Source organism: Squalius cephalus, assembly GCF_949319135.1.
Source record: "Squalius cephalus genome assembly, chromosome: 25".
NCBI lineage: Eukaryota > Metazoa > Chordata > Actinopteri > Cypriniformes > Leuciscidae > Squalius > Squalius cephalus.
The window spans coordinates 12,439,588-12,461,889 of record NC_137146.1 but is presented as its reverse complement, the minus strand read 5'-3'; the positions used below and the strand labels follow the sequence as shown (position 1 = coordinate 12,461,889).

Here is a 22,302-nt window from a genome sequence, read left to right as displayed (position 1 = left end):
GTTAAGAAAGTAGTGCTTTCAGCTCAACTTTACCATATCGAAGTCAATTTTGGAGATTTACACAGATTTTACCCTACAGTCAGTGCAGAAAATGTTAAAAGTTTAAAGCAGATTTAGGATGTGACTACTAAAAAGTAAAAATTTTCCAGTCTCTTTCCTGTCTGAATCAGTTGTCTGTTTATCATCAAAAAAACTCATTCAAAACAGTTTACTGTCAAAGTTTTGTAATTGGACAATATATTTTACCTCAATATTAAAAAGTATGTATTTAAAAATATACTACACTGATGCCTTTTTACATTAACAGAGTATTTCAACAGTGTTTGTATATTATTTCTATCTAATTATCAATGAAATTGTGTTTTTGGCCAAACATCAATTTGAAGTCTTCGGGTACGTTTACACAACAACGATGTACTAAAACCGAAACCGTCTTTTTCACGTACAGATATGACGATTCATATATGATTCGCACGAATCCGCAAAAATGCTGTATTATGCATGCCAGGCCAGTAGTTGGCGATATCACTTCGTAAAGAAACACTACACGCCTATATACTAAACACGGAATGTGCATGACAAATTTGCGTTTTTGTAGTTTACACGGAGACGATAAAAGTATAATTTTCAAACACTTGCACTTTGAAACCCGCATTCAAAAGTCAAAAAGTTAACGCATAAAAAGTTGTGTAAACGACCCCTTTATTTTAGTCAAAATTATATCTTAGGTGCCGTTTACACCATAGATATCTATATCATAAAATATATATACATATCTATGATTTGCACAACACCATTTTCAACTAAAAATGGAAAACCTTTTATTTTCATCATTTAAATGCAAACTTTTAAAAATGGGTTTCAAAATCCGTGTTTTTGAAAACAATTTTGTTATTGTCAATTTCGTTATTCGTTATTTGTGAAAACGGTGACGACATGCGCATTACGAGTTAAGTCTAGGTGCGTAGCGTTTCTTTACAAAGTGGCATCGCCAACTACTGGCCTGGCAGAAGAATACAGCGCTTTTAATCGTTTTCGCGGATCCGTGTGAACGGGGATCGTTTTGAAAACGTCGCCTGTATGAAAAAAAAAAAAAAAACACAAAGCAAAAACGTTTCCATTTTTAGTACATCGTTGTCTTGTAAACGTACCCGTAAAGAGGAGATTTAATCTTAACAATAGCACCCGTGTGTTCAGTGTTGTGTGAAATGTGTTAAACTGTAATAATTTTTGTTTATTACTGTGTGGTCAATATTTTTATAAGTGGCTTACAATGCTCAGTTTTAATACAACATGTTCTTTATGTGAACTCAGGATACAAATGAACCATTTACTCCATATTACCAATACATGCTTTCTGTTATTTTCTGATAAACTTGCTCAGCTAATGTTCATGATCATGTTATGAGAATCTGAACAGGTGTGTATCTAGTTGTCAGAGCAGTAGGAGAGTTGCACTACACATGTGTATAACATTTAAAAAGTTATACATTTACATTGGTGTCTTTTATATTTTTAAGGTGTTTATTTTGTATTTGTTGTTGTTGGTGTAAGGTATTGTTGCTTTTTATCTGCTCTAGAAATATTTCTATTTTTATGTTGTTCTTAAACTAATGTGCCTTATAGGAAAGTTGTTACATCAGTAATATTAAGCCATAACAACATCTGTTTCTCATGTCCTGTTCTGACGTCCTCCTAAGAGGAAAGAAATGGCTTTACTGACTCTAAAATGCTGTGATAAACCATTACATTCATTAAAAACTGAATTAAACATCTCAAAAACATTCCTTTCCATACAGTCTTGTTTTTATTAGTACTAAAAAGCATTTAGACATGTTGTACGTGACTGATAATATCAGAATCCTTCATTTTGGTGGTGTATCATTTGTGTGCAAGACATTTACAAAGCATTTCTATTAGGTCATACATTTAAATGTTCACGTTTAATGTGTCAAAACATTTCTTTGATAAATAAATCTATAACAGTGCTGTTACAGTCTTCTAGCCCAAGATACCCAAAAAGCACATAAATCTTGTCTGAAGATCAGACTTTATATGTGCGTCCCAATTTGTGTGCTTATACACTACTCTATGATGTTTTTTAAGTGTAAATAGTGCGAGTAGTGTGTTCACACTGAAAATTTCAAAAAGAAAAAGTGCACTTTAAATACCCGGATGATGCACTAAATAAGGTGGAATGTTGGACACTTCATGCACTCAACTTTTGAGGGGCATCAGACTCTGACGTTGAATGACAAAATAACCGTATAAAATTCATACACTTCATGGATGAATACATGAGTACATAGTGTATAGGTGCGCAGTGAGTCATTTAAGACGCAACTTATCTCATTATAGTAAAACCAACTCAAAACAGTCCTGCTTTCTTTTTAAGGTCGTTCTGACGCCATTTAGGCAGTCGCTGGAAATTATTACGGCTGCAGCCGAGAAGATTCTCAAATTCTGCGTCAGTCAACAATTCCTGAAATAAAGACAGTGTAGGAAAAAATTATAAATCATATGACTTTATCATACCAACCAAAAATTGTTTCAGCACCCACCTCTCGTTTTCCAGGGTCCTCTCCTTGACGCAGCTGGTTAGGTGTTTGAACTAGCTCCGAATTTTGCATCCCAGAAGGCTTTGCCCCGTCTGCATGTGCACTGGAGATGGAAGAGGACATCCGCTGGTTATGGGACCTTATATTTCCCGGTCCTCCCGGAGCGCTGTAGCTCGTTCCCGCACCCCCTCCTGTCTTCTTATTCAGGTCTGTGCTGTTGAGATTCTACAGGAAATGAGGTCAATATGTTTAGATCTGCACATAAGTGTGTAGACCATATCAATATCTAAATGCAATTAGATAATCAATTTAATCAAATAAGATGAATCAATGCATCTGTTGACATCAAGAACAAGTATTTGATCAGTAAGGTGAAAGCTTTTTACCACAGTGATTTGCGAAATATCACCCATCTTGCTTTTCATCTCCTCATATGAAAGGCCTCCCTACAATATAGAGTGAAACTGAAAAAGTGTCTCTCTTTGTAACATTAATTCATTATGTGGTGTTAAAGTGGACAAAAGAATTTCAACTTAACATGAAATGGCACTAGTAACCAATTTTACTTTCATAATATTTGAATATTCAACCAGAGAAAAGAAGGCGGAATTTGATTTTAAGTTAAACATTGGGAATATGTTGGATTGTGAAAAGTAAACGTGGCCTGAATGTGATAATATCCTACTACTTCTACTAACAATAATTATAAAATAATACAATTATTTTTAATAGCCAATTCCTAGCCAATTTCTTCTCTAAATATGATGATGATAATATTAATATTAATAATAATAACTATTATTTTTTCATTATTATTTGTATTATTATTACTATATTTTTGAGAAGGAATTGGCCAGTATAATATTGGCTATCGGTTAATATGAATGAATAGCCTGCGTGAACGAAAAGGAAAGTTGTGTCAGAGGCTGATCAATATTATTTGGAATTAGGCCTGTTGCAATTATTAATTATTTCTTTGATCGTGGTTATTCAATTTACTCACAATTTATTATTTGTTAAATTATTTATTATTAAATTTGCCATCAAATACACAACTATATTATATTATATTATACATTTCTTCACAATAATAAAGTAAATCATACAGGCCTAGTTTATTATAATATTATATACAAATCCAATTAAAAAAACAAACAATGTAAATCATTAATTGCAAGACAATAAATAGTTAGCAAAATTCGTGATCGTGACAGGCCTATTTTGGAATATCGACATTGAATAAAAAGTCATGCACAATAAGACCAGGAAAATGCCTTATGAAAGTAAAAAGGGTCCATTTTGCTTTCATGTTGATGATGATAATTAAGTGAGAATCAACAAACAATTATGTGGATTAAGAGATTCTGTTAGTTTGTTAGTGACTTCATGTTGTGCATTACTGGCCCCTGCTGGGCAACTTCAGCCTGCTCGACTCACGCTCCACTTGTGAGCATCCCAAGCATTAAACCAGCCGGTGAAGGTAGGAGGCTCATAGCCTTGTTTAACAGTGGTGATCGGTGTTCCAGGGTCCCGTCCTGCTGGGTGGGTTTTAAGATAGTCCACTGCACTGCTATAGGACTCCTGAATCTCGTACTGGTTGGCTGAGTTGCCAATCCAAAGGAAAATCTAAGGAAGAAGAAGAGAGTTTTGACATATAAGTTTTCAATATACAGTACAGGCCAAAAGTTTGGACACATTACTATTTTTAATGTTTTTGAAAGAAGTTTCTTCTGCTCATCAAGCCTGCATTTATTTGTTCAAAAATACAGAAAAAAATGTAATATTGTGATATATTATTACAATTTAAAATAATTGGTTTTCAATTTATTATACTTTAAATTATCATTTATTTCGGTGATGCAAAGCTGAATTTTCAGGATCATTACTCCAGTCTTCAGTGTCACCATGTGACATCCAGTCAATCACATGATCCTTTAGAAATCATTCTAATGTTCTGATTTATTATGAGTGTTGGAAACAGTTCTGCTGCCTAATATATTTGATGAATAAAAGGTTAAAAAGAACTGCATTTATTCAAAATAAAAACTTTTTTTTTTTAATATAAATCTTCTTTATTATCACTTTTTATCAATTTAACACATCCTTGCTGAATAAAATTATTGATTTATTTTAAAAAAAATAAAGAAAAAAATTACTGACCCCAAATTACTGACCAGTAGTGTATATTGTTGTTATAAAAGATTTCTATCTTGAAAACATTTGCTTTTTTTTTTTTTTTTTTTTTTAATTCATCAAAGTATCCTAAAAAAGTATCACAGGTTATGAAAAAATATTAAGCAGCAGAACTGTTTCCAACTTTGATAATGAATCATCATATTAGAATGATTTCTAAAGGATCATTTGATAGACTGGAGTAATGATCTTGAAAATTCAGCTTTGCATCACCGAAATAAATTATAATAAATTATAATAAAGTATAATAAATTGAAAACCAATTATTTTAAATTGTAATAATATATCACAATATTAAATTTTTTTCTGTATTTTTGATCAAATAAATGCAGGCTTGATGAGCAGAAGAAACTTCTTTCAAAAACATTAAAAATAGTAATGTGTCCAAACTTTTGGCCTGTACTGTATATTCTTATATAGTTATTCAAATATAAATAAATATATATATATATATATATATATATATATCCTTTTTCTTTCTTCCCTGGTTTGAAAACCCCTTGGTTAGAGTAACTTAACACTCAAAACATGCAGTGGAATTGTTGTTTGATGTTATTTTTCTCTGTTTCTTTTGCATAACCCAGAACGGCACCGCCATTTCACCGCAGCCGCATGCAAAAGAAGCCGACAGCATGACCTCACGCAACCCACCTCCTCCCAGGTGTCTAACAGCATGACATCATCCTCATCAAGGTCGTCCTGAGAGAAGTCAGACACTTCCGTCATGAGGAATCGCCCCGTCTGATTGGAGCATTCAAACAGACGAGGATCGTGAGGTGCCACTTCTTTCTCCAGTCTGGTGGAGATACAGAGAAAGTCAATGGAAATGAGCAACTCTGAGTTGAGTTAAAGCATGAGCTCATGTTTTTTTCTGGTTGTACCTCTTGTCACTGGCATATGGAGCTTTCCCTCCCAAAGCCACCCAGAAAGCTGCTGGTTCCTGTCCTTCCATCACATTCTGCTTATCCTGCTCAGAAAGCAAATCAGCTACGGCTTTCCCCATCTCCCTCTCGTCTCCACTGCAGCCCTGTGGGAAACATAAACACACACACGTTGGGTTTTCATGTTTTATGGAGACTTTCCATAGACATAATGATTTTTATACTGTACAAACTGTATATTCTATCTCCTAACCCTACCCTAAGCACAACCCTCACAGAAAACTTTCTTCATTTTTACATAAAAAAAAAAAAAAAAAAAAAAAAAAAGTATGATTTTTTAAAACTGTTTCCTCATGGGAACCAAAAATATGTCCCCACCAGTTCAAACATTTCTGGCATATATCCATTTTGTCCCCAGAGCATATAGGAATACCTGAACCACACAAACAAACAAACAAACAAACGATGCATACACACCTTTTACACACCTTATACACACCTACGCAAGTCCTTTTATATAAATTGTCTCTGATACACACACACGTTTGGTTTTAATGTTTTACAGGGACATTCCATAGACATAATGGTTTTTATACTGTACTGAACTGTATCCCCTAACCATACCATCACAGAAAACTTTCTGCATTTTCAAAAAACATCACTTAGTATGATTTATAAGCTGTTTTCCTCATTGGGACCAAAACATGTCCTCACAAGGACAAAATTTTCGGATATTGCCAAGTTTGGTGGGACTCTTTGTCCCCATTACTTGAACCACACACAAACATTATACATATAATCAGGGTTGCACATAACTGGTGCTCATGCGTTGTAAAAAACAAATGATGCACAGCAGAAAACGTGGAGGGAAGCGCTTTTGAGTAGCCTACTACCAACATTTTTGGGGACAGGGACACGTTTACTCACTGGAGTAGGATTTTTCTCCATCTCTGGTAAGATAGCAATCATGATGATGTGTGTTCATTAATTATTAGGGGTGCAACGGTTTGCACTTGATTCGGCACGCATGTGATTTGCGGATTAGCCTACCTGCTAAGTTAAACCATCATAGAGTGAAAGTTTATCGTTTGGACGTGTTTTGTCTTGCAAATTTACACATCCAAACGATTTTAAAAGCGGAAGAAGAGGTGAAAATCTGGACTCGCGTGCTGTTATCTGCGCGTAGAGCTCACACACCAGAAGCGTGAGGTCCTTGCATTAGGTCTTAAAGTAACAGCAGCCTAATATTCCTGCTATTGTCTGTCATTAATGTTAATCAAGTCAGGAGGAAAGTGATGATGACAGCAGAGAACCAGACCAAAAAAGTATGTAGGCCTATAATGTATATAATATAATATAGATAAATAAAAAAAAATAAAAAAATAACATAATATCAATGAATTAATATATGTATTATAATTAATAACTAACATTTTCGCTGGAGTGTAATTGCTATTTTGCTTGTTTTAATTTTATATACACACATACACACAGATGTATGTATACAATATATTTACAAACATTTATGTTAGATGTGATTAATCTTGATTAATCGATTTGAGAGCACTAATAAATATATACTGTGTATATATATATATATATATATATATATATATATATATATGTATTTATATTTAAGAATATTCTATTCATTATGATTAATTAATTTATATATTTAATGTAATTAATAAATTTTTGCTGGAGTATAATCGCTTCTTGTAATTTCACTCATTTTAGTTTTAGTGTATATTTATTTACACATTTATATATTTAAAGTTATTAGTTATAGATGTATATAATTATAATATTTCTTTATTTATTTGTTGTAAATTTTTACTCGCCTTTCCAAACCACAGGAAGACAGTCTGATGAGTTTTGAGCAGAAAGACATCATTGGTGTTGAGAGAGGAAGCTCGGGCGGGAACCTCGGTTGCCTTGGTGTTCATCTCGTGTGTTCCTCTGACCTGAAAGAGTCGGGCACCAGGGTCAGGGTTCACAACACCCGGTCTGCCTGTCCCACCCTAAGAAAGCATCAACACGTCAGTGGGTCAAGAGCACTGAAAAAAGAAATGCTTAATAATACATTTAGCTCATTCAAATAAATAAAAATGAATAATTATTTGTAATACACATAACGATTTTTAAGACATATTGTAAAAATGTTTGATAATGCCAGTAATAATGGTTATTATTGTTAATTTAAGAAAAAGTAAACTCATAGATTACTCAAAAGAATAATTTCATTTAAAATAAATCCTATGGCTGAATATGTCCTGAAAGTGGTAATTCAGATCATAAAATAATGTACAATTTAGAGCTAAATGTTTCATAGGAATGAAGGGACAATCACCTCAAATATGATGAGTCTGCCCTTAAAGATGGCCAGGAAGTGTCTGGGCTCTTTTCCCATGACCACTCTGACCTGTGTTGGGGCTCCATTGTATTTGTTATCCAAATTCACCGCCTGATAAGCGCATGCCGTCACCTCATCCTGTGTGGCATGGCGACCCTGCGGAGAACACGTGTCATAGGGTCTCCAATGTGTAGATCCAGATTACAACACAGTGTAAGTGTAGTTTTTCAGGTCAATACAAGTGAATATCATTTATGTTTAATAAAATTTTTAGAAATGCTGCATTATAGCCATATTAGCCATATTGTGTTTTATATACAGTGGCTCAAAACATTTATGTCACGCTAAAATTACATTCTTTGACTGTCTTTGTATTATATAAAACAAATAAGTGCCATTTATTTGAAATACATATAGCACAAACCCACTTTTAAAGCAAAATGATTCACAAAAAGATGCTTATGCATCCAATAAAAATCAGCTGACCAGATGGCGTTGCAAAAAAAAGGCAGCTTTGAGAAAATCTCCAGTATTATTTGATTGTGGATGCCAGTTAGTGTGATGTTTTGTTATATAATGCAATTAAATTCATTAGTGTGATTTTATTGTCCTAACTTGGATCTGTAACTGGATCTATAACTGTGTTGCTCTACAGACTGTTATATGTTTTCTCCACATTATGACATAAAATAACATTATTATGGTATATATTGTGTTGGAGATAGAGGGCCCTATTTTAACGATCTAAGCGCATGGTCTAAAGCGCACCGCGCAAGTGCATTTGGGATGAGTCTGAATAGACTTTTGCTTGTTTAACGACGGGAAAAATGGTTGGCGTGCCCGGCGCATGGTCTAAAAGGGTATTCCCTATTCTCTTGAAGAGTAATAGGTGTGTTTTGGGCGTAATGTGCAATAAACCAATCAGAGTCTCATCTCCCATTCCCTTTAAAAGCCAGTTGCGCTCACGCCACGGCGTATTGCTATTTACATGGCGGAATTTGCAAGCGGAAAGACTAAACGCTTCTCTAGCGAGGAAACGGATCTGCTCGTGCGCGAGGTTAAAGAGTACAAGCAGACCATCTACAGGACAAAGTGTATGCGTGTTGTGGACCCACCTATATGCGCATATTACTAGCGCACTCAAATAACAAAAAAATACTGCGCCATTGTTGTTGTTTCATTGTTTGAATAGTTGTTTCAGCAGTCTATTTCAGTTGCCTCAAAATAGCAACGCGCCTGACCACACCTCGTTTTCAGACCAGCACGCCCATTGGCGATCAAATGGGCGCAAATGCATTTGCTATTTAAACAACGTGACGCAGGACGTGAAAATGATAACTGCGTCGGGCTGAAACTAGCAAAAAACACTTGCGTCGCGCCTGGCGTCGCATTGCACCAGGTGTATGATAGGGTCCAGAGTATTCATGTTATGCTCCTCACCTGCCACATGTAGAGGATGTACTGAGGTTTGTTGGCTCTGTTGTAAGTGTACAGCACTAGATAACAGTCTCCACCATAGAACTGTCCATAAGTGCTTCGGTCCACCTCCTTCAGTTCAAGATTCTCAATCCGCCAAATCTGAACACAAAGCAGCGGAGATGTTTGATAACAGTGTGACAGCAGGCCAAAAACTTCTGAATTCAGGTATTATTATTATTGCACCATACCTGAACGTGTCCTGAAGCATCATCCACCATCCGCTCCTGAGCAGCCAGCTTTGGCTGGGCGTGAAGCTCCATTACGTCAAACTTCACCTGATCCACTTTAGCTGCGATAACAGATGTGTATACAAACACATGATGAATATACTATAATGACAATACTGAAACATATACACGCTCACAAAAATAATGCTGAATGATGAAATCACCTATCTTTCCTACTGTGTGGATCTTTCCTAGGCCTTGGGTTTGACCTTTTTCTTTCCAGGACTTGAAGAGATGTTTAAACATGGCAGACTCTCCTCCTTCACTCATAACTTCAACTTTAGTGTTGGACGGGTATTTCTTTGCTTTTATAAAGCCCTGAGGGTTGAATATTTGTGTGCACCAATTATGACACAATTAGAGAAGTGATTTTGGTCATTTGAATTTCCTGTTAAAATGAAAAAATGCAACTTTGCAGATTAATGGTAATTCACAAACACAGATACTTACAACCGCTCGACTCAGTGCTGAGCGTCGCTCTTCATCTGATGCTCCTTTTCCCTTCCAGGCCATTATTGAGTTGCCACCTTGATCTAAAAAATAGCAATCCTGCAAACAAAACATACATCAAAACATAATCCACAGTTAGTGTTGTGTCATATAGTGATACGGTGGGTGATTTGGTAGACATCACGTGTCTCACCGAGGAACACAGCAAATCCTGGGTCAGTGGACTGGCAGCCACTTCCTGTACCAACAGCTGACCACTGGCGTCAGACACACTGAGAACAACAGCATGTTAATTAAGGACTGTGTTGCGTAATTAGACCCTAGCTCTGAATGATCGCTTAATTATCAACATCATCATTAGAAACATCAAATAATCATAAATAGCAAGACTGTAGACAGACAGAGAGAGAGAGAGATAGATAGACAGACAGACAAATGGATAGATGATAGACAGACGGACGGACGGACGGACGGACAGACAGACAGACAGACCGACGATAGATAGATCGATCGATAGATAGATAGATAGATAGATAGATAGATAGATAGATAGATAGATAGATAGATAGATAGATAGATAGATAGATAGATAGATAGATAGATAGATAGATAGATAGATAGATAGACAGACAGACAGACAGACAGACAGACAGACAGACAGACAGACAGACAGACAGACAGACAGACAGACAGACAGACAGACAGATAGATAGATAGATAGATAGACAGACAGACAGACAGACAGACAGACAGACAGACAGACAGACAGACGACGAAGATAGATAGATAGACAGACAGACAGACAGACAGACAGACAGACAGACAGACAGACGATAGATAGATAGATAGATAGATAGATAGATAGATAGATAGACAGACAGACAGACAGACAGACAGACAGACAGACAGACAGACGACGACGACATAGATAGACAGACAGACAGACAGACAGACAGACAGACAGACAGACAGACAGACAGACGATAGATAGATAGATAGATAGATAGATAGATAGATAGATAGATAGATAGATAGACAGACAGACAGACAGACAGACAGACAGACAGACAGACAGACAGACAGACAGACAGACAGACCGACGATAGATAGATAGATAGATAGATAGATAGATAGATAGATAGATAGATAGATAGATAGATAGATAGATTAGATAGATAGATAGATAGATAGATAGATAGATAGATAGATAGATCATACTGGTAGAGTTTGACGATAGAGGTCTGGTTTTGGTCTGGTTTGTCATCAGGGATTGCCTCTTTCAGGTTAACAGTCCTCTGACCCAAAACAGATTTCATGATCTTCATCAGGTCAGCAGAGGCTTCTTCCTGCCCACCCTCAATCACACCAATCTGAGCCCGGCCTCCTCGCTCTCGGTCCCGGATGTCCTGGGCCAACAGAACAGCCTACAAAAGACAGGAGAGGAGAGGAACCCAATAGAAATCAATCAACTGCTCATTTTATTAGACATCCAGCGCAGTGTCTTCCCCTGTTACTTCAATTACCTTTAATTTTTCTTGTCTATTGCTTTGAGGACCGTTCCATTGGATTATTGCTTTTCCCAAATCCAGAAGGAATATGTCTCCTAGATTAAAACTGCTCCAGGAAACCTCAACCTGCAGAGACACACACACACACAGCCTGCTAAAATTCCCCTTCAGTTCAGTCAGTACTGGCTAGAAATAAGACATCATGAAAAGGTCCTGTTCAGCTCTGAATACGATATTTAACTTCCTGTTTTTTCTGAAATCGACAACCTAAAAGACTAGGATCTGGGCCAAGAGAAACATCAGAAGGCATGTGGACAAGTAGCGATACAGAGACAAGATTCTTGACCTTCTTACACATTAAATTCAATAATTTAGAGTCTGACAGCTTTATTTACAGAGACTCTTAATGTTGGCCCTTAGCCTGCAATATGAATATCTGTCCCCACAAAGTGAATTTAATTGCAAATCCTTTTGTGCTTTGACCACATTTATAAATCAACTCAAGCATAAAAGGTTGTCTGTGTTCTTCTAAAACATGGGTTTTCAAAGTGGGGTCTCTCTCTCTCTCAAAAAACAAGAACACATTATATATATATATATATATATATATATATATATATATATATATATATATATAGTAGGCCTATATTACTAATTTATATCATTTTTTCAAACTGCATGTTTTCCTTTTAATATTATGCTTTTTTGCTCACATAAAAATATAGTTTCCTTTATCACGGTGAACTTGATTTTTTACCAAGTACAACATCTATGTTGATCCTGGAACAACTGTCCAATCAACCAATCAGATTTCAGGAACAAATTTATAGTTTGTCAAGTTTAAGCTTAGAACCAAGATGAGGTGCTTCTACATCAGAGTTATTCACCTCTTCATTTCCCTCTGATTTTAGGGATAACTTATGGGTAAGGTTAGGACAACATTTTTGGAAAGGAATGTATTTTTACAGTAAAATATATTTACCCAGGAACATGTCTTGGCAAAATGTAGTCAGTGGATAGTTCTACATATTCTACTATGAGGAATGGGTGGCTCATGAATATTAATTAGTGTCTGTGACTATATGCTCCTAAGGTTACCAAGAAAGCATCAACTTTTTAATATTCATGATCTGAGCCTTCACTTTAGAAGAAACCGTAATGTTGCATTGCGATTCGAGGTGTCTGGTACAGTAGTTCACCTCTCTGGCGGTCACATGTTTTGTCCCTTTGACATGGAGCAGGCGCTGAATGTTATACGTATTGGTCTCCACGTGAGTGAATCCTGATCCCACACCACCTTTTTTATATCTGCAGGAAACAGGACATAATCAGACCATTATGGAATTGGCATGAGCAAGCCAAAATATTTTACTTTCACTTTCACTCACATGAGGCCACTCTTGAAGTAGCTTTTGAATTTGGCTGATTCAGATCCCTGGACCTCCCGGTACTGGACGGGACTGCCGTCGAGATACTCATCCAGTTGAGTTACATATATAGCTGCGGCTCCCTGCTCATCCTGAGAGGAAGTGTTGCCTATCCAGTAGTGGATATCAGTGGATTGTGTGGTGCTGTTGCTCACCTGGATGAGACAGGACAAAATGCTTGAGGACAGATACACCTATGTTTAAAAAGGTTTCATGCACCTATTTTTAGTATCAGTAATAAGAAATAAATAAATTAATTCAAATTGTTATTTATCATTTTATTAGTGCTGTCAAATTGATTGATTGCGATTAATTAGGCTATGTCTAACATAAAAGTTTGTAAATACATAATATATGTGTGTACATACACACACACACACACACACACACACACATACATACACAGACACACACACACATATATATATACACAAACTTATGTTAGATGCGATTAATCGTGATTAATCGTTTTGACAGCACTAAATGTTATATTTATATAATATTATATAACATAACTTAAATAAAACTTTTTTTAAATTAATTTATGATTTTTTTTTTAATTAACCAAGAAAAATCACCATGCATTATCACTGGAAAAAGAGTAGCTTTAAAAACTCAACTGGACAAAGTTCTATGAGATTATTGTCAACTGATTTTCAGAAGTGTTCATGTGTAGTAAGCGTTTCCAAAAGCACTATTTGAAATGACCTGAAGAATTAGATTGAAATTACTTACATAAAGAATTATATAGCAGTCACCCTCAAAAAAATTTCCAAACGCTTGCTCTGGGACAGGGACCATTTTCATTTTCTAAAGAAACAGAAAACAGAATAATACATAATACAGTGAATAATAAAAAATGCAATATCAGTTTGACTTGTTTTCATGTTTTTTTTAAAATAAATATTAAATCATAGAGCTCACAAAAAGGGGAGCAAACAACAGTGGTCTCTTACATTGATGGTCCAGATCTGCAGGCCAGGCTTTCGCTGGATGTTTTTAAACACATCCTGGGCTTCAGTCATTCTGCTGGATTCTGAGAAGAAATCTCAACGCTCAAACTATCTGAATTAAAACAGATATTCACCGTTTATAACCATATATAACACTTATAAACACATCTTCTACATTACATAATGAGATCAAATTAGCATATTTTAACATTAGAAAGGCAGACAGACAGATGGACAGACAGATTAATCATCAGACAGACAGACAGATAGACAGATTGATCATCAGTCAGACAGACAGACAGATAGACAGACTGATAGTCAGACCGATCGATCGACAGATAGACAAATAGATTAATCGTCAGACAGACAGAAAGACAGATTGATAGTCAGACAGATTGATCGACAAATAGACAGATCGATCGACAGACAGACAGAAAGACGAGACAGATAGACAGTGATAGACAGATCGACCAAAAGATAGACAAATTGATCGACAGAGATTGATCGACAGATAGACAGATTAAATGACAGAATGACAGACAGACAAATAGAGATAGGTAGACAGATAGACAGATAGACAGATAGACAGATAGATAGATAGATAGATAGATAGATAGATAGATAGATAGATAGATAGATAGATAGATAGATTAAATGTTATGACAGATATTTGCAAATGTGAAATATCAGAGAGCAATATTTTGAACAAAAATCTGGTCCTTCATCACTCATAACACTGAGTGACTTGAGAACAGATGGTTTTTGAAAGGATGAAGATGATATGGAGATTTCGCTTCCTCCAGAGATTCTGTTCCACTAATAAACAGTGCCGCCCAGTACCATGGCAACAAATGGATTTCACATTGAAGAATCTGCTCAGTAAACACAAAAACTATACTTGGCAATATAAATTTGTATCAAAAGCTAATTTAGAAGAAGGTCGCTATTCACATTACACATTACTGGGAAATATTTTGCCACTGGAGTCATATGATGGCCAAAATCTATTTCAGATGTTTTATCATACACTATGTGTCCTGCTAAGGGCTTTGCTTGAGAATCCATTCAAAAAGCATATTCAGACAAGCTGTGAAGGTTGCCTGCAAATAAATAACGCACCGCAAATAAACAACAATACACATCAGCAACCAATCCTCTCTCATAAAACTCAACGCTAACAGTGAAAAGAAACGCTGACCTTTCATAATCACAGCAGCCGTTGCTAAGAAACTGGGGCGCGAGAATATTGACTGAAATATTGTATTGAGGGTGGAGCACAGAAGGAGCAAGGATAGAAGACACCATCCCGAATGAAAATTTTTAGTCATATACCCAAAACAAACAGAAATAGACTTTTCAGAAAATGGCCTTCAATGAGAAAACAGACGAACTGAAGCACAGTTGGTGAGAATCTACTAATAATCAGAAGTAATATCTGTCTCAACAGCTTTTAATCTCTCATACACTGTAAAAAGTGAACAGTTGGATCAACTTAAAAAAATTACTTCAATTGGTAACACCTAAAGAAATTAAGTTTTCTCAACTTAAATTGTCACGTTTTTCATGATAAAACATGATAATTTAAGTTGAGAAAACTTAATTTCTTTAGGTGTTACCAATTGAAGTAATTTTTTTTAAGTTGATCCAACTATTCACTTTTTACAGTGTATGATCCTGTTACATTCAAATAAGACATCTGATCACTCTCTGACAAACAGCTTATTACTAAAGCTGTACTAGCACTGCGTATTTAATAGTTTTGTGTGCTTTCTGTCCTGAATTACTGGTTTTCCTGTCTATTGACAAAGCTTTTTAAACAATAGTCGACAGGTTTTTCCATTAGTCCTAATCATTTACATGGTTTAGTCTCATATTTCCCAGTGCGAGTTTGGTCATGCATGAGCTTTTGATTCTTTATGACAAATTTATAAGTTTCAGTTACACATAAAACAGTGTGCTAAAAACCAAATCTGCTTGAATTGCAAATAAAATAAACTTTGAGATCAGTTTTGAATCTCATACAATTGTAAATAGTTTTTCTGGTTATAATAATCATGTAAAACTTTGGCACACACAGTATAAATACTTAAAATATCCTTCAAGAACTGTATAACTGTAAATGTACCATTCAATGACTGATGAATTATGATAGTTTTGTTCTTACCTGTACGTGGCACACAGAAGTATTGTTCAGGGTATTGATGTATTAATGAGTTATGATGAATGTCTATGAGCGGCTCCCTGTGTGTATAGTGAATGTGTGCTGATCAGGGAAGGGCTTGTATATGTCCAGCCCTACAGGTGAAAAACACACCTTATTACTCGCACAGGACTTTATATGGACAAGAATAGGCGTCCCTTTGACCTCTTACGTACATAACCCTATAAATAAACCTTTAGAAAGAACAAAAACTACTTTTATGGAGTTAGCCTATTCCATGCTTTTTGAAGGTTGAAAGCATCAGTTCACAATAAATTATATTTGCATGAAAGAATGGACCAGGACATTGTTTATATTTTCAATTTTGAAAATGAAAATGAACCCAAGACGAGTTTGAAACAAAGTCAGCGTTAACTAACCCTTTACATGAATTAGGAATCCCTGTCTCAATCAGGCATTCTCTCAGTGATCCAAAACAAGCTTGAAGTTGGTGGATGTCAGAGAGACTCAAGCGTGTCTGGATGCCGCTCACATCAGCTCTTTCACTCTTAGATCATAAGGAAGGCATCAGACGGGAACGCCACACAGACACTCAGGAGATCCAGAGAGAAGAGACAGTGATGAATGTCTTCCACTCCAGCAGATGGAGAGACTGAGCGAACAAATCCCCTGCGAGAGGCTCTTGGACAGATATCAGAGGCAAACTATGGCAAACGGCCCAACAGTCCACAACAAATAAAGATAAGCGGCAAAGTGGTGCTTCATTAAGGTTTCGAGGCTCCACCTTAACTGCAGGCCAGAATGCCATTTTGAGGAAGAGGGCGATGTTTCTATGGAAAGAAAAACCTTCTTTCCTGAGAGAAAATATCAGTTTTAATGATCTATCTATCTATCTATCTATCTATATATCTATCTATCTATCGTTTAGGGAAAGAGATCAATAGGGTTTGGACAAAATTGTCCCAATGTCATTATTAAATAAAGGTTTGCCAGCCGGTTAAGTAATCCATTAAATTGTTTGTGAAGCAACACAAACTTGTCCATGGCAGTATGTTGGTGGTAACCGTTTAGGTTTTACTGCATTACTCAAATAAACATAAGGAGGAACCTTTAGGATTTAAGAGTATTTTTTCACTAGTTGGCATAGAACAGCGTGTCCTTCCCTCTCGGTGCAGAACGCACACATAGACAAACATTCGTGACAATAGTAAAGCAAACAGATATGAGTCATTTCCAGAGGAGCAACCCAACATGTGAGAGCTCATATTCAGCTGTTCCTTTCATCCCCCATCCCAGAGACACCTTAGGCAAACATCTCTCTGACAGCACCCAAATTCAAAATGTCATTTTATACCCTCAAACACACATGGCCCACAAAGCTCAAGGTCATGTGATTCACAGAGGTTTCTAAGTTACCATATTTGGATATTCTGAAGCTAATCATTGAGATCAGGAACTACTGACAGTGTAAATATATTGTAAAAATCTTAATTAAATGTTTCAATGGGTGAATTAACTGGTTTTATCTAAGCCAGAAAATGTATTTAATGACTAAATCAATCTGACTACATAAGGCTACACCAACAAAAAGTATTTTTTATCAGGTCAAATCGAAATATTTTCCTTAAAGCGGTCTTTTCACTTTTAAACTGAGTTAAAAATATGAAATATTTGTGAAAATGTAAAAAAAAAAAAACATCTTACCTCAGACTCCAAGGTCAACAGATACAAAACTCAATGTATAAATGCACAGCTGACTGCCTCCACATATATTTTCATGGCAAAAAAAAGAAAAAAAAGAAGCCTTTTCCAAAGTTTTACCACCAAAAATGACTCTTTACTGTCACTGGTGGCCTTTCAGTTGCTTCTCTGTAAGTGAACCGCTTAAGGTTCATGGCAAATCATGCATCAAACTAGACGAGCGCACAGTTTGCTCATTAACTCCACAGTCCACATTTCTGAGGACACAAAATCAAAATCAAACCCAAGCATATTTAAATTCACTGTTCTGTAAAGATCCTGTACAATGGACTCATTGTGTGTAATCCGCTCATGGCTTCCCAGCATCCCTTTGAAACTTACTCAAGTGTAATGCACACAAATAGACACAAACATGTGAGCCATTCTTTATATTGATTGCATCTTTTATTTTGATAATGAAGATTATAAATTTCAAATCCTGACATATTGGATTGTTGATTACCGCTTTTTTCACAATATATGTTGTATTATTAGTTCAAATCACAGTTGGGTAATAGATGCAAACATTTCTTTTGAATACGATGCTATATTTTCGAAGGCATAAAATAACCCAAGAAAATAACGGCATCATCTTTCGCTCGATAATATCATTCAGTCCAGTGAAATCTCCTGACCGTCACCGTAAAGTCTTCATGATTTTTAAAAGACTCTTTGTTTGCCTTGGTCTTACAGTAAGTGTTTGATTAAAGGTTTCGAATTGTAAATATGCAGCATACAAAAACTCATTTGTGTCCACATAAAAACAACAGTCAGAAGGCACTTTGTTTGGTACAAGAGAACGAGAAAAAATAAAAATCACAGTTGCTGGAACTACCGATGATGCCACGGAAAAGACTGCCTGCATAGCCTGAACAGAAAAAACGTTTTTTTCACGCCGGTCCGGAAAAATAGCACGTCTTGTTGTTTCTCTGTTCAATTTTCCTGTTAAATATACTCAAGGATAGTAAACTCTTGTGTTTCTTTTAAAAAGATGACGCTTTGTTTTCTTCATGAGTGTAATAGATTTGCTCGCCGAGGAATATTGTTGGCCGTTGGTCCACTGAGAGAGATAGAGTGGCGTCCGTTGGGTGAGTGGTGTCCTCTAGAGGCCAGAACTGAACATTGGCTCGACCCGAGACGGATGGAGGGGGGGGCGTTTGTGTTTGCAAGGCAGTGCTGCTGGACCCGTGTGCTACCTGGTCCTCAGGCTCTGTAACACACCGTAAACGTCCGTCTCCCTGCTCAGGCCTTCAAACAGTGGCAGTAAATCCAGCAGTTCTGTGTCTGTCATGTCATCAAACCACGACTGCACCGGCACCTGCAAACACAGAAAGACACTTTAAGCACATGTTGAAAAACGCTTTTGTCAAACTACCAACTATGCTCAGTAAATTAGTATTCAAGCAAAATAAATGTATTCTTATCAAGAACCATCTGGTCCGCTAATAAAACCCCCTTAAAGGGATAATTCACCCCAAAATTTAAATTCTTATGTTGTTCCAAAGCTGTGTGACTGTCTTTCTTCTGCTGAAATTTTGAAGATGGTCATTCAGATTTGGAACGACATGAAGGTGAATAAATTATGACATATGACATTTTTGGGTGAACTATTCATTTAAGAAAACACTTTCCCTTTAACAATAAGCAAGATTGAGTGAATTTCATGAATTAAACGATTGACACTTTATCGACCCAGAAGGAAATTCAAGGCATCCAGTAGCTTATACAACAAAATGTCAAATATACCAAATATTTAAAATAGAATCAGTGCCAACAGTCCAGTATCACATTCAAGTATAAAAATATATAAATGTATATATAAACCAAGCGTGCCGCACAAGCCCTGAAAAGTGAAGCCAAAACGTCTCGATCGCCCCCCGGTGACTGGTCCTAGTATAGGTCATAAGCCCCGCCTCCCTGTGTTATTCAACGGGACGTGAGACCAACTAAACAATTAAATACACAATATCTTTTTTCCAAAGGTGGTTTCTTTCATTTGCTGTCGTTTTTATCACGCTGATGTAAGTTCAAGTGTCTGTTTCAAAAATAAGTTGGTTTTTAGTTAGTTACGTGATGCGGTGGTGTAACGTCATGATTGACAGCTGTGATTGACAGGTTCTCTGAGCGAAGTAGTCACTGAAGCACCAACGGACATTTTTTTCGGGATCTTTGGAGGACTGAGGAGATTGTATTTACTTTATTTTAACAAGCCTCTTGTCGTACTGCAATCAATTTTTAAAAAAGTGTGCAGAATGCACTTTCCCTGCGAGAGTGAGGGCGGAGCGTTGATTTCGCGGCTTTACTTCCTGCTCACTACTGCGCAGGTCTGGTCCTGAGATCGCTACTGCGCAGACTCAAGTTCCAAGATGTCAGCGCCATATCGGGACACTGGCGGCTTCAGTTCTCATCAATGGAAGAGAGCGAAGGGGCGTCGTCCATCTTTTTTTACAGTCTATGATATAAACACGATATATATATATATGCAACCAAATGCAAAATAACAATTGTGGATGAAAGTTCTGGCATGAAACTCTAGATGGCGTAGGCTGATAGGTCCTTAACTCATTTGGTAGCGATCGCATCGTCATCTACATAGCGCAGCTGATTGGTTGCTGTTGCATCAGCGGCCAATGAGCTGCAGCTCAACATTCAATACCGGTAGTGTTGCTGTTAGCAGTCTGCAGCGCTTTCAGAAACCCTCCACCTTCCCCAGCTCCACCTGTATAGATCTGCTACGGGGGTTATTTCATGCATGTCTTACACGCTCACAGCAATGTCTGTGAATTGCTGCGGCGATCTATTCCGCCAAGACCAAATACATTAACATTGCCATATCCATTACCATGCCAATCTCTCAGAGAGCTGTCATGACAGAACTATGTAAAATAACTGAAACTTGTTCTGTTCTCTTAAAAATGTCATTAAAATTATCTCCTATATTATTGAAGTTCTTTCTTGATTCAGATTACTAAGCCGTATTGAGATTTTGATTTTATTCCGATTTATCGCGCAGGAGGTACTGTTGACGGCAGTGCCAGATAAAGGCATACGTGACTCAGCAAACCAACTTATTTTGCCAACTCTGTGCAGTGTCTTGAGAAGAAGTCTCCACCATCTTAAAGATAACAGGCTTTAATAAGCACCTTTGGCTCATTAGTTTGAATACAGAATAACACCTTCAAATCTAATAAGAGGACAGATGCGAGCAAGTGTAGGAGGTGACAGCACAGAGGTAGGATCCGTCTGACTGCGGTTTCCTCCATGGGTCTCTTGCTACAGTCTATAATTGATGTGAAGTTTTGACAAAGGAGAGCAGAGAGCTAGCGGCTGGGTTCTACCTCATTAGTTCCACTGAAAAAAAATGATTCTAGGATAAAAGACACATTCGCACACATCACAAGTTCTAGGAGTCAACATGCAGCCTATATTATATTGTAAAAGTGTATTCTGATGCTGTAATGTCATGTCAAATGCAGGTGCGGCCCACAGTGGTACAGTACAGTACGTACAGCGTTCTCTGGATGGAAGATGTAGGAGGCAGGTGAGTTGTCCACTATGATGACTTTGTTGAGCTCCCGGCCCAGTCGGCTGAGGTCTTTGACGTAGTTCCCCCGGTGGAACACACAGGATTCCCTGAAGAGCCGTGCCCTGAACACACCCCACTGGTCCAACAGGTCTGCTACAGGGTCAGCATACTACCAGACCAAAAACAGGGACAGCTATGAGCGCAGCACACAAACAATACAGCAACATAATATAAGATTTGTTATATTTACGATATATCTTTAATATTTAAAGGGGACCTATTGATTTTGTTTTGGGGTCTACTAGAAGAGGTTTTCATGCTTGATTTTTCAAAAAACATTATTTTTAAGATGCTACAGCACCTCTCTTCCTAATCTGCCAATAATGCTCTGTTTCGTTCCTGTCTGTATGAAGCCCCTCCCTCGGCCGTACACGCGTTCATGACCTCTGACCCGATGTCTGACATAGGCGTAGCGTAAGCTCAGGTGATAATTGTTTATTCAATTTTAAATATGGATATTTTTCTTACTAAAACCCATCGCTTCACTTCAGAAGGCATTTATTAACCCACTGGAGTCGAGTGGATTACTTTAAAGATGGATGGATGCACTTTTTGGAGCTTCAAAAACTCGCCATTATTCAATGCCATTACAAAGCTGGGAAGAGCCAGGATATTTTTTTTATATAACTCTGATTGTGTTCGGCTGAAAAAAGAAAGTCATATCCACCTAGGATGGCTTGAGGGTGAGTAAATTATGGGATAATTAAAGTTTTTGGGTGAACTATTCCTTTAAGTACTGAGTAATATTATTTAACAACATGTACTTACTATATAATTAGGGCTAAG

General features: G+C 36.7%; 2 protein-coding genes across 6 annotated transcripts in view; both read right to left on the bottom strand.

The window, feature by feature from the left end:
• Nucleotides 1-1,786: 1,786 nt before the first annotated feature.
• vill (villin-like) lies at nt 1,787-18,067 on the bottom strand. 4 transcript variants are annotated; one of them, XM_079862890.1, is made up of 20 exons: nt 17,895-18,067; nt 14,033-14,141; nt 13,812-13,886; nt 13,038-13,231; nt 12,849-12,957; nt 11,665-11,775; nt 11,360-11,565; nt 10,335-10,413; nt 10,142-10,240; nt 9,856-10,009; nt 9,653-9,753; nt 9,426-9,563; nt 7,983-8,141; nt 7,474-7,653; nt 5,633-5,778; nt 5,403-5,547; nt 3,996-4,184; nt 2,945-3,004; nt 2,562-2,783; nt 1,787-2,482 (listed from the first exon to the last, which is right to left on the bottom strand). In XM_079862890.1, exons 2-20 carry the CDS (start codon nt 14,099-14,101, stop codon nt 2,369-2,371), a joined length of 2,550 nt encoding a protein of 849 aa, XP_079719016.1. In that variant the 5' UTR covers nt 14,102-14,141; nt 17,895-18,067; the 3' UTR covers nt 1,787-2,368. The 4 variants fall into 4 exon arrangements, with proteins under 4 accessions (XP_079719016.1, XP_079719015.1, XP_079719014.1 ...); XM_079862889.1 differs by lacking the exon at nt 17,895-18,067 and adding an exon at nt 16,194-16,276; XM_079862888.1 differs by lacking the exon at nt 17,895-18,067 and adding an exon at nt 16,194-16,267 and having other exon boundaries at nt 14,033-14,112.
• A 238-nt stretch (nt 18,068-18,305) lies between these two features.
• The window catches only part of ctdspla (CTD (carboxy-terminal domain, RNA polymerase II, polypeptide A) small phosphatase-like a), a 38,750-nt gene continuing 34,753 nt past the window's right edge, over nt 18,306-22,302 (bottom strand). For both annotated transcript variants that reach the window (XM_079862901.1, XM_079862902.1), the window contains 2 exons: nt 21,440-21,625; nt 18,306-19,248 (listed from right to left, as the gene is read on the bottom strand). In XM_079862901.1, the coding sequence (XP_079719027.1) occupies nt 19,123-19,248; nt 21,440-21,625 (312 nt within the window). In that variant the 3' untranslated portion in view covers nt 18,306-19,122. The remainder of the gene's footprint in view (nt 19,249-21,439; nt 21,626-22,302) is intronic.

Excerpts from the sequence above, each read along its gene's own strand:
- vill (XM_079862890.1), bottom strand. The coding sequence starts at position 14,101 with ATGACTGAAGCCCAGGATGTGTTTAAAAACATCCAGCGAAAGCCTGGC. Across the intron at positions 12,958-13,037 it reads TACTTCAAGAGTGGCCTCAT|ATATAAAAAAGGTGGTGTGG; the intron begins GTGAGTGAAAGT and ends TGTTTCCTGCAG. Across the intron at positions 9,564-9,652 it reads ATGCTTCAGGACACGTTCAG|ATTTGGCGGATTGAGAATCT; the intron begins GTATGGTGCAAT and ends CTTTGTGTTCAG.